Here is a 12776-nt window from a genome sequence, read left to right as displayed (position 1 = left end):
CAAAGATAAGCTGATCTGGAGCTCCTTAGCTGGAGTTATCTCAAATAACGTGCGTTTGTGATACTGAAAGAAATATTTATAAACCATTGAATTCTTCCAATTGGCAGAACTTCGGGTTTATTTAACATTTTTTTCCACAACTGCTGCACGTTGGCTGCTAGCAGTGTAATTATGATTTTTATTGATAAGGGTGTTGGGGTGGAAATAAATGTGGTGAGAGGAGAACAATCTGCAGGTGTGATTTCTTTGGGGTTCAGTGCTGCATGCTGATGTTAGAGGGAGAAAATCCGAGCAGAAAGGGATTTTTTTTTTTATTTTCTTCCTGCTCCTCTTTTTGGAGTTTCTCTCTGAGGGATGTGGAGAGGTTGGGATTCTATCTGAGCTCAGCTTGCTTCTTTAAATTCTATCATTTAAATTAAATTCTGTAATTTAAATTAAATTAAATGACATCACAGAGGTTGGAATTCATCAGCTGAAGGCTGAAAAATCCAATTTTAAAGAATTCCCACCTAATTCCAACCCCCTGCTTTGGGAAGAGACTTTTCCCTATCCCAGGTTGCTCCAAGCCCATCCAACCTGGCCTGGAACACTTCCAGCTAAAATCAATATATTCCCCAAATGGATTTCTTCGCAGGGAAAAGAATCAGCGTAATCATAAATTTGGCTGAGTGATAAATTATTCACAGCCTTCAAGCACTATTAGTTAGAGGGAAAAGATGAAATGCTGAGGAGTGAAATGATTCACGCAGTGCTGGATGAGTTAGGACAAGTATTAGGATTCCTGGTGCAGTTTTTACAAGGCAGGGCAATAAAAATTCATGGGAAAAATCCAAACTCAGACTGCTGCAACATCCATCATAGCCGTGAAGCTGCGTTGCTACATTGTACACATAATTTTTTTCCCCTATTTTTGGTAATTGAAAGGAATTGGGAGTTGTAAGGAGAGAATGTGAGGAAGCTGAGCACAATTTACAGTGCAGGTGGCCAAAAAGGCAGAAAATATCAGAATTTCTTCATGTCAGAAAATCCCAGAATTTCTTCATGTCAGAAAATCCCACTCCTGTTTTTTGGGATTGCTGCTGAATGTCTTGGTGGTTCTCAGGATTTATTTCCACCTCTTTCAGCTTCCCAAGCTCAGAGCTCTGTCATGCCCTGAAGGAATAGAAACACCAACATGAGGTTTGATTTGCAGGGAGAGTGTTGAATTCAGAGTGGAAGAATTCCCACCCCTGGTGCTGGAAAATCCCAATAAATGTGGGGTTTTGCCAGGTCAGCTCTGCATTTGTGGGGTTGGAACTGGATTAGGAAGAGCTCTTTGACAGACAGCAAAGAGTTAATTAGGCTAATGACTTCCTGGCGCTGTGCCTGTGGAGTGTCCCTTTGGAAAATCCTGAAATTCTGACTGTGACTCTTCATCCCATCATGGAACACTTCCAAGCTGGGGACAGGAGCTACCAGGGAGCTGCCAGGGAGCTGCCATCCCTGTATCCCATCCCATCCCATCCCATCCCATCCCATCCCTGTATCCCATCCCTGTATCCCATCCCTGTATCCCATCCCATTCCCCATCCCATTCCCCATCCCATCCCTGTATCCCATCCCATCCCTGTATCCCATCCCATCCCATCCCATCCCATTCCATTGCATTCCCATCCCATCCCTGTATCCCATCCCATCCCATCCCATCCAATTCAATTCACATCCCCATTCCCATCCCACCTCAGCAGGGTGGGATCAGCGTGGATCAAATCCTGCTAAATCAGCCCATCTGTTCCTGATTAATTTCCTTAATTAGTGTTATCCCTGTCAGGAGTGGGAGTTTCCCCATCCTTGATGGAATTAGGGATATCTTGCACAGGAGGATTCCTTTTCCAGCACAGAACCTTAAGAGAGCTCAGAGCTCCTGCCAGGGCCTGAAGGAGCTCCAGGAGAGCTGCAGAGGGACTGGGGACAAGGCATGGAGGGACAGGACACAGGGAATGGCTTCCCACTGCCAGAGGGCAGGGATGGATGGGATCTTGGGAATTAGGAATTCCTGGCTGGGATGGAATTCCCAGAGAAGCTGTGGCTGCCCCTGGATCCCTGGGATGTCCCAAGCCAGGTTAGATGGGAGCTCCAGGAGAAGCTGGGGATGTTAGGTGTCCAGGTGGCTCTGCAGTTACAACCTTCATTGGGATTTCCTTCACCCAGAGGGTTTTTAGGATGGATCTGGTTGGCCATTCCCACTGCAGAGCCTCAGGATTCAGTGGGATGACAATGAGGGACTGTGCCATGTGCATCCTGATCTGATGGAGGCAAACAGGACTAGTTAGAGTGACAAATTATTCGTCTGTTTGCTGTCTGATTGGGAAAAGCAGGGGAGCAAAGCTGATCTCATCCTGTGGGTTGCCAGAAGCTCCCAAAATCAGAAATTCCACACCAAATCCAGGGGCTTTGCAACCTCTGGGCTGCTCCCAGCTGTTCCTCCACAGCCACCCCAGCCTTCCCATCCCAAACCAGGGTGACACAATCCCATATTCCCCCAGCTGGCATCGAGATGGTGCCCATTTGGAAAGCTGTCACTGCAGCTCCACTATTAATAGAGCCATTGGAGAGATTTCTCCTCAGCATATGTTGCTTTTTTAAAGGGGCCAGATTGAGAGCTGGGGGGGTTGGAGCACGAAGGATGAGCCACCAGATCTGACAGAAAAGAAAAAAAATGGGAATAATAAGTTAATTTTTACTCTTGTGCTCGGGAGGAAATGCAAAGTTGGGGGTTTTGTCACGTTGCAGTGATGGTCAACAAAGGGAATGTAACAGGACATTAAAGAAAATGGGATTTAATAACAGGAAAAGGTAAAGTTGGTGAACTTCATCTCTCAGATCACTTGGTTAATAGGATGTCATTATATGGAGGTTCTGTTATCATAATTATTGCTGTGATACCAAGTGTTTTACACACATCTAATGCTACCTCACAGTATTTCTCTGTGACAGGCAGGAATTGCTGTGGAATTGTCAGGATTGTTCCAAATTACAGCACTTTTTAAGCAGTAAAAAAACTTCATTTTCCACCTTACACGGAGCAAAGGAGCAGAGAAATGGTGTTACCTGTTGTGGGAAATAAAGCCTTGATTTTGCTTTTACAGAATTTAAAAAAAAATAAGAAATGGTGGAATCCTCCAGGTTTGGCTTCGTGCCCTGGGTTCACAAAAAATCAAGATATCACAGAACTATGGAGTGAGAGGTTGATGGAGTGGTTGGGGCATTTATCTGCTGCAGGATTGGATTTAAATTACAAATGGATGGACGGAGGGTGATTTAGTTCAGCGGTCGTTTTGGGTTATCATCTCCATCTCGGAGCAATCTTGTCACTTGGAAGTGACTTGGCTCGACTTCAGTCTGGTTTTGGGCTGGAAATTTAGGAATTCGAGGATGGGAGAGGAGAAATTTGGTACAGAAAAGCAGAGAGGTGGCTGGAATAGGGGCTGGGTTTGCTCAGTCCTGTATAAACTGAAGATACATCAATTATTAACTTATTTTTAATTTATCAATTTAATTTATTTGATGGATGGATTTATTATGAGGATGAAGTAGGAGCTCAGCAAACTGGATTTGGGGATGAAGATGTGCTGTGCTGAGCTGCACATCCCAGCTCTGCTCCAAACCCAGCCAGGAATTCCTTCCCAACATCCCATCTAACCCCACTTTCTTTCAGCTTGATCCCATTAAACCATTTCTCAAGTAAAGCTTAATTACTTTAAGTAATTCCTCATTTTTTCATATATTTTCCCAATGCCCAGGGCTGTGATGTTGATGCATTTCACACCCTTCGTTTCACAGAAACGACTCCAAGTTGCACCATTTTGTCCCTTTTTGGAACCAAGAAAGTCCCCAAATTCCAGGCTGCTCCTCGTTCAGATTCCCCACCTTTGGGAAAATCCCACCTGGCTCTTGTGTGAGGTTTGGCAGAGGATGGAATTGCTGCTGATTCCCAAATTTCCTGAATTCTCATCTCTTCTCAGGAGATGAGAGGATGGAGAGCAGGAGATCTGAACATCCATCCATCCATCCATCATCCATCATTCATCATCCATCCATCCATCATCCATCATCCATCCATCATCCATCCATCATCCATCATCCATCATCCATCCATCCATCTTCCATCCATCCATCCATCATCCATCATCCATCCATCCATCATCCATCATCCATCCATCCATCATCCATCCATCATCCATCCATCATCCATCCATCCATCTCTCCATCCGTCCCTATCTCATCCATCCATCCATCCATCATCCATCATCCATCCATCATCCATCCATCCATCATCCATCCATCATCCATCATCCATCCATCCATCATCCATCCATCCATCATCCATCATCCATCCATCCATCATCCATCATCCATCCATCCATCCATCATCCATCATCCATCCATCCATCCATCCATCATCCATCATCCATCATTCATCCATCCATCATCCATCATCCATCCATCCATCCATCCATCCATCCATCATCCATCATCCATCATCCATCATCCATCCATCCATCATCCATCCATCATCATCCATCATCCATCCATCCATCCATCATCCATCCATCATCCATCATCCATCCATCCATCATCCATCATCCATCCATCCATCATCCATCATCCATCCATCCATCCATCATCCATCCATCATCCATCCATCCATCATCCATCATCCATCATCCATCCATCATCCATCATCCATCATCCATCCATCCATCCATCATCCATCCATCATCCATCATCCATCCATCATCCATCATCATCCATCCATCCATCCATCATCCATCCATCATCCATCCATCCATCCATCATCCATCCATCATCCATCCATCCATCATCATCCATCATCATCATCATCGTCATCATCATCTATCGTCATCATCATCGTCACCATCATCATCCATCATCATCAATCATCCATCCATCATCATCATCATCCATCATCATCCATCATCCATCCATCCATCATCCATCCATCATCCATCATCATCCATCATCATCCATCATCCATCATCATCCATCATCCATCCATCATCCATCCATCATCCATCCATCCATCATCCATCATCCATCCATCATCCATCATCCATCCATCATCCATCCATCCATCATCCATCCATCATCCATCCATCATCCATCATCCATCCATCATCCATCCATCATCCATCCATCCATCATCCATCCATCATCCATCATCCATCCATCATCCATCCATCATCCATCCATCATCCATCATCCATCATCCATCCATCATCCATCCATCCATCCATCCATCCATCCATCATCCATCCATCATCCATCCATCCATCATCCATCCATCCATCCATCCATCCATCCATCCCCAGAAGCTTCCATTGGGGTCTTACTGATATTTGGGAAAAATGAGGGAGGAATCTGAGCTTCAGAGCATAAGATAAACATTTCTCCACGTCATGAATCTCCAGATCTGATTCATTCTGGCTCCACATCTCCCAAATCTGAGCCAAGATTCCCCTCTGGAGACATCAGAAGAAATTGCACCTTGAGATGTTTCCACATTCCAAATTTGTGTCCTTCAGGTGGCAGCTGAGCATTGAAGAAACAATATTTTTTAGCACCACTTGAGAGCTAAATTTTAATTTCATCTCTTTTGGAGTTTGCAGGACCTCAGAGACAGCAAAACACTGATTTTTAAATTTTTTTTTTTTCCTATCACACCTGCATGGGGAGGAAGCATCTCTTCCCTCAATCTCATGGATGAGCAACCACAACACAGAAATCAATTCTTTAAATCTTGTATTTTTTTCAGCTGCTGTTAGAAAAGTTCTGGACTCTTTCATCTTCCAGCAACTAAAGCTCTCATTCTCTGTGGGACACAGAAGCCATTTGAAAGTAACCAAAATAATTATTTTGAGGAGTTGAGCTTTTTTATGGTTTGGGAATTGGTGTTTGGAGAGGGGAAGGACTGAAGGGATGAGGACTGATAAGAGAATTTGCTCATTTGCCCCAAACAGCCCCAAAAACCCCCAAAAACGAGTCTGGCTGGTGCTGCTGGGTAATTGGAATATTCATATTTTAGGGGAAAACACCCCAAATGTTGTATTTGCTGGTAGCAGCAGCCATTCCCTCTGGTTGTCACCTCCCTGGATGTTTTCTAGGCTATCTGGTATTTCAAAATAGCACAAAATTCATGCTTTTTGTCAGATATTTAGCGATTTTTTTACTCTGGTTTTGCTAATATTTAAAATGCACTTAACCTAACGAAACCTCTTCTAAGGAGATGGATAGTCTCCCAGAGCTGTTTGCGCTTCTTTTTGTGATAATTCTAATTTTAATCCCATTCTGGGGTCACCTGGAAAAGGATCTTAAACTTTTATTCCTCTCTTTGGAGTGACTTTGTACAAAATCAGCTCTATTATCTTGTAAATCCTTGTGGTCACAAGATTTACCAGCAACATGTCAAACATCAATCCTGGATATTTTATCCTTCATTTCCTTGAGTGTGAACAACCAGCTTGGAATTTTCCCTTCTGTCAGTGAATTCTTCAGGATCCAATTCAAAGGATTTTCTGATGTCAATATTTCCTTCCTTTTTTTTTTTTTTTCGAATCTCCCCAAAAGGTTCATCCCAAAAGGATGTTTCATGACTCAGGCAGAGGGAAGAGAACACTTCAGGATCACACGAAAAACCAGCCAAGCTGAGATGTAAATTTGAGGCTGAATGTCAGAAGAAATTTTCTTAATCACGTTCTGGAATAGATTTTTTTTTTTTTTTTTTTTTTTTTATTCTGCTGTCATTCATTCGTTTGAGGAGGGAATTTCAGATGTGATTATCATCATCATTAAGGCAAGGAGTCAGTGATGCTCTGCACTTGGAGTGGCTTCAGTTTCTTTTAATGATGCTTCAGGAGACATCTGAGAACGAGGAGGCAGAAGAAAGCCTGGGGAAGGCAGGAGTTGGAGGTTTCTAAATCAATCCACGCAGCTTTTTTTTTAGGTTTTGTGCTTTTTATCCCACACTTTCAGCTTAGGTAAGGCAGTGCTCACAGCCAATTAAGTTGTGAGGTAGAATGAATTAAATTTTCTGAAACGAGCTGCTTTTTTTCTTTTTTTTTTTCCTTTTTCTGTTTTTCTTTTTTAATCCAAACGACTGTCATTTACCGAAAGCTACTTCATTTTCCTGAAAGTGCTTTTCTGTCTAAGGGGAATGCTTAATTGCATCCACAAATCACCTCAAATGCTTTCATAGGAGGATGAAACAAGTTGGAAATTGTGCATCGTTTTGAAAATGCAGGTTCTGAATTCAGGATAAGATGCAAATTTCTATTTTTTTTTTTCCCCTCCTGGCTGCTGCTCTGTTCAAGAACTCCATCCTCACCCTGACATCTCTCCCAAAGTGTCCTTCAGAGCAGAGACATCCTTTGGAGCCTTTTTGAGGATTTCAGGGCAATTCAGTGACCGTGATCCAAAATCTGGTGACACTCCTCAATCTGAACTTTTATTTAGACATTTTGAAGGTGGAACACAACTGATGGTTCTGAAAACAGGCTGGGAGAGCTGGGAATGTTGTCCTGGAGAAGGGAAGGATGCAGGGAGAGCTCAGAGCTCCTGCCAGGGCCTGAAGGAGCTCCAGGAGAGCTGCAGAGGGACTGGGGACAAGGCATGGAGGGACAGGACACAGGGAATGGCTTCCCAGTGCCAGAGGGCAGGGATGGATGGGATCTTGGGAATTAGGAATTCCTGGCTGGGATGGAATTCCCAGAGAAGCTGTGGCTGCCCCTGGATCCCTGGGATGGCCAAGGCCAGGCTGGACAGGGCTTAGAGCAAACTGGGATGGTGGAATTTGTCCCTGCTATGGTTGGGGTGGAAAAAAGGATATTTAAGGTCCTGGATTGACTCCTCCAAATCCAACATCCCATTTGTCTCCTGAAATTCCCAGTCAGGAGTTCAGATGAGTTGCTGCTGTGGCTGCAGAGCAGAGTGGGACTCATCCTGGAGAGTCATCCCTGAACCTCACAGATCCCAGCAGGTGGGATCCCAGTTGTCCCTCTGGGCTGTAGGAATTATTTTTTGAAGGGATTTGTGTCATCCTAGGCTTTTTAATAGTGATTTTAATTTTCCAAGGGCATCTTCCCAGCAGGTCTCAACTAGACAAACCAATGTTTTTTTGACAAATCAACAGGAATTGAGGGCAATATGGGAATGGAGTGACCATCTCCAGAAGGAAGTTTGGCTTTTTGAAGGGATTTGTGTCATCCTAGGCTTTTTTATAGTGATTTTATTTTTCCAAGGACATCTTCCCAGCACATCTCAAATAGACAAACTAATGTTTTTTTGACAAACCAAGAGGAATTGTTGGCAATATGGGGATTTGAGTGACCATCTCCTGAAGGAAGTTTGGCTTTTTGAAGGGATTTGTGGCATCTTAGGCTTTTTTATGGTGATTTTATTTTTCCAAGGGCATTTCACCAGCATGTCTCAACTAGAAAAATCAATGTTTTTTTTGACAAATCAACAGGAATTGTGCCCAATATGGGGATTTGAGTGACCATCTCCTGAAGGAAATTTGGCTTTTCGAAGGGATTTGTGGCATCCTGGGCTTTTTAATGGTGATTTTATTTTTCCAAGGGCATCTTCCCAGCACATCTCAAATAGAGACACCAATGTTTTTTGGACAAACCAACAGGAATTGTGTGCAATATGGGAATGGAGTGACCATTTCCAGAAGGAAGTTTGGCTTTTTGAAGGGATTTGTGGCATCCTAGGCTTTTTAATGGTGATTTTATTTTTCCAAGGACGTCTCAACTAGACAAACCAATGTTTTTTTGACAAATCAACAGGAATTGTGGGCAATATGGGAATGGAGTGACCATCTCCTGAAGGAAGTTTGGCTTTTGGAAGGGATTTGTGGCATCCTAGGCTTTTTTATGGTGATTTTATTTTTCCAAGGGCATTTCACCAGCATGTCTCAACTAGAAAAATCAATGTTTTTTTTGACAAAACAACAGGAATTGTGCCCAATATGGGGAATTGAGTGACCATCTCCAGAAGGAAGTTTGGCTTTTTGAAGGGATTTGTGTCATCCTAGGCTTTTTAATGGTGATTTTATTTTTCCAAGGACATGTTCCCAGCAGGTCTCAACTAGACAAACCAATGTTTTTTTGACAAATCAACGGGAATTGTGGGCAATATGGGGAATTGAGTGACCATCTCCTGAAGGAAGTTTGGCTTTTTGAAGGGATTTGTGGCATCCTAGGCTTTGTTATAGTGATTTTATTTTTCCAAGGACATCTCAACTAGACAAACCAATGTTTTTTGGACAAATCAATGGGACTTGTGCACAATATGGGGAATTGAGTGACCATCTCCTGAAGGTCAAAAAGTTTGGCTTTTTGAAGGGATTTGTGTAATCCTAGGCTTTTTAATGGTGATTTTATTTCTCCAAGGACATCTTCCCAGCACATCTCAAATAGAGACACCAATGTTTTTTGGACAAACCAACAGGAATTGTGCGCAATATGGGGATTTTCTCACATTTTATCATTTTTTCCAGCAGTTTTGTTGCACACAATGGTTGAACTGCAGTGAATTCTCCCCTCCTGTTTTCCAGGTTTATCCAGGAGATCGAGTATGCCATGGAGCTGGCTCCAGCCAAGCAGTGCCCCCTGAGGGAATTCCTCACCATGTACATCAAGAACATCTTCCTCAACCAGGTGCTGGCAGAGATCAACAAGGAGATTGAAGGTGTCACCAAGGCCTCAGACCCCCTGAAAATCCTGGCCAACGCTGACACCATGAAGCTCCTGGGGGTGCAGAGACCTCTGCTGCAGGTAGGAGCTGAGTGACCACTGGGGACAGCCCTGGCTGGCAATGTCCAGCCGTGACCTGGTTGTGTGTCCAGTCAGGAAAAACATGGAGAGAGTCCAGAGGATGCTCTGGAGCCAGGCTGGGGGAAGCTGCAGGAGATATCAGGGCTCTGCTGAAAATCCCACCACTGAAATCCCAGTGGAAAATGAAAAATCTCTCATTATCCACTCAAAAAAGAAAGGAATTGCTTTTGTCTTCCATGTTGCTACAGGAGCTAGGAGGGATTTACTCCTGTTTTTTTATTCCTGAGGGAAAAATGGTAACTTTAATACTTCATTACGTTAATCAGCCCATTGGCTTTAATCTCAAACCACATAAGTTCTGCTCAGGTGAGACTCAGAGCTGCCCCAGCCTGGGGAACAACAGCAGCACCTGGAGCTGCTGGAATTCCAGAGGAATCCTTGGAGCCAGGCTGGGAGAGCTGGGAATGTTGCCCTGGAGAAGGGAAGGATGCAGGGAGAGCTCAGAGCTCCTGCCAGGGCCTGAAGGAGCTCCAGGAGAGCTGCAGAGGGACTGGGGACAAGGCATGGAGGGACAGGACACAGGGAATGGCTTCCCACTGCCAGAGGGCAGGGATGGATGGGATCTTGGGAATTAGGAATTCCTGGCTGGGATGGAATTCCCAGAGAATTCCTGGATTCCCCTGGATCCCTGGGATGGCCAAGGCCAGGCTGGACATTGGGACAGTGAAGGTGTCCCTGCCATGGCTGGGGTGACACTGGATGATTTTAAGGTCCCTTTCCAACCCAAACCATTCTGGGATTTTGTGAAAAAAGCCAATTTTGAGGTTTCAAGACATGCAAAAAGGTTGGAGAGATGATGAATTGGGTTTGGCTCCTTATGAAGAGAATTGCAAAGTGTGATTTCAATTGCAATGCAGTGAATTCATTCAGCTGGTGTGAGTCAGGGTGGGACAGACAGGGGACAGAGGGACTTGGGGACAAGGCATGGAGGGACAGGACACAGGGAATGGCTTCCCAGTGCCAGAGGGCAGGGATGGATGGGATCTTGGGAATTAGGAGTTAGGAATATTTTCTCCTGTAGAAGTTCTGGGGACACCTGTGAGTCACAGAGTTGTGCCATCAGGATAAATGCACATTCCAAGGAGCAGCAATGGGATTTGCTGCCTCCTGAGCTGGGTGGGGATTGATCTGCAGCTCCATGGCTCCCAGATAAGAAAGGTCTGAGGGATTTGGGGTGGAGATGGAGTTTTTGTATTAAAATTCTCCTTTGAAACACCTTTGTTGAACTCCAACGTGGAGCACTGATAAAATCAACAACTCTTCATCCCAACTCCATGACAAACAGGACAGAGTGAAATCCCATCCAGAAAATTCTGAATTTCATCCCATCCCAAAAAATTCTGAATTTCATGCATTGCCTGGGACTGAAAGGAATGAACTGAGCCTTTGAAAGGAATGCACAACTCTGTTGTTCTTCTCAAGCTCTTTTAATCCTTTCAAGTTATTTCCTCTTCCCTGTGAAATCATCTCTCCAAGGGTGAATAATAACTTGCAGAATCCTCAGGAAGCAGCACGTTTATCCCAAGGTTTCTGTGGCCATTTCCTGTCCCAGTTTGTAGCTGTAAAACAGAGATATGTTATCATGCTATGTAATAATAGGAATAATTGTTATTATTCTTATCATTTGGGGGGATATTTCTAGGATTTCTGGAATTTTGGGGGAAATTTCTAGAGTTTCTGGAATTTTTTTGGAAATTTCTAGGATTTCTATAATTTCAGGGGAAATTTCTAGGGTTTTTGTAATTTTGGGGGAAATTTCTAGGATTTCTGTCTGGGAGCAGCAGGGCTGGGATGATCCTTTCAGAGCCAAAGCAAAATCAGATTCCAGAAGAGCTTTTCCTGAAATCCTTAGAGGGGAACAACTTTCTTAAGAAAGACCAAAAGTCTCTTTGCAGGAGTTTGAAATGATGTTTTGGAGCTGCACAGCATCCCTGGATTGTTTCCTTCCCAAACTTTCCCAGCATTAATGTGAAAATGTGGTTTTTTGTGGATCGTGGCTGCTTCATTTCACATGAAAATATTCTATAAAATCAATGTATTTCCCTTCAAGTTCATTAGGGCTTGAAGAGTCAGCATGGCTTGGAATTTTCTCCTCCTGTTTCTAAAATTTTTTTTTCCCATGGTGGGTGGAAATGGTTTTGAACTGGAATTATTCTCAGTCAAACTCTCCGTGGTCAGGAGGTCTCCTTGTTCCCATTAGGAAAGGATAATTCCTAATTATTAAAATTAAATAGAAGAAAAGAAGCTTGAAGAGTCAGAATGGCTTGGAATTTTCTCCTCCTGTTTCTAAAATTTGTTTCTCGTGATGGATGGAAATGGTTTTGAACTGGAATTATTCTCAGTCAGACTCTCCGTGGTCAGGAGGTCTCCTTGTTCCCATTAGGAAAGGAAAATTTGTAATTATTAAAATTAAAGAGAAGAGAAGAGAAGAGAAGAGAAGAGAAGAGAAGAGAAGAGAAGAGAGAGAAGAGAAGAGAAGAGAAGAGAAGAGAAGAGAAGAGAAGAGAAGAGAAGAGAAGAGAAGAGAAGAGAAGAAGGAAAGAGAAGGGAAGAGAAGAAAAGAGAAGAAAAGAGAATGAAGGAAAGAGAAGAAAAGAGAAGAAAAGAGAAGAAAAGAGAAGAAAAGAGAAGAGAAGAGAAGGGAAGAGAAGGGAAGAAGGAAAGAGAAGAAAAGAGAAGAAGAAAAGAGAAGAAAAGAGAATGAAGGAAAGAGAAGAAAAGAGAAGGAAAGAGAAGGAAAGAGAAGAAAAGAGAAGAGAAGAAAAGGGAAGAAGGAAAGAGAAGAAAAGACAAGAAAAGAGAAGAAAAGAGAAGAAAAGAGAATGAAGGAAAGAGAAGAAAAGAGAGAGAAAAGAGAAGAAAACTCGCTGCCTCTTTGAA

The 12776-nt window shown here is 43.4% G+C and overlaps 1 protein-coding gene across 3 annotated transcripts in view; it reads left to right on the top strand.

Moving 5' to 3' along the window:
- The window catches only part of EXOC4 (exocyst complex component 4), a 318206-nt gene that overhangs the window by 208820 nt on the left and 96610 nt on the right, over positions 1–12776 (top strand). For all 3 annotated transcript variants that reach the window (XR_014856419.1, XR_014856420.1, XM_085081950.1), the window contains exon 11: positions 9617–9836. Coding sequence is in view for 1 of the 3 variants with exons in the window: in XM_085081950.1 (XP_084938076.1) it covers positions 9617–9836 (220 nt within the window). In the remaining 2 variants the exon portion in view is untranslated. The remainder of the gene's footprint in view (positions 1–9616; positions 9837–12776) is intronic.

This window comes from Lichenostomus cassidix, chromosome 1Aa (assembly GCF_008360975.1).
Source record: "Lichenostomus cassidix isolate B80296 chromosome 1Aa, HeHo_3.0, whole genome shotgun sequence".
Classification (NCBI taxonomy): domain Eukaryota; kingdom Metazoa; phylum Chordata; class Aves; order Passeriformes; family Meliphagidae; genus Lichenostomus; species Lichenostomus cassidix.
Note: the sequence above shows the minus strand (reverse complement) of the source record. Positions and strands in the feature narration are given on the sequence as shown.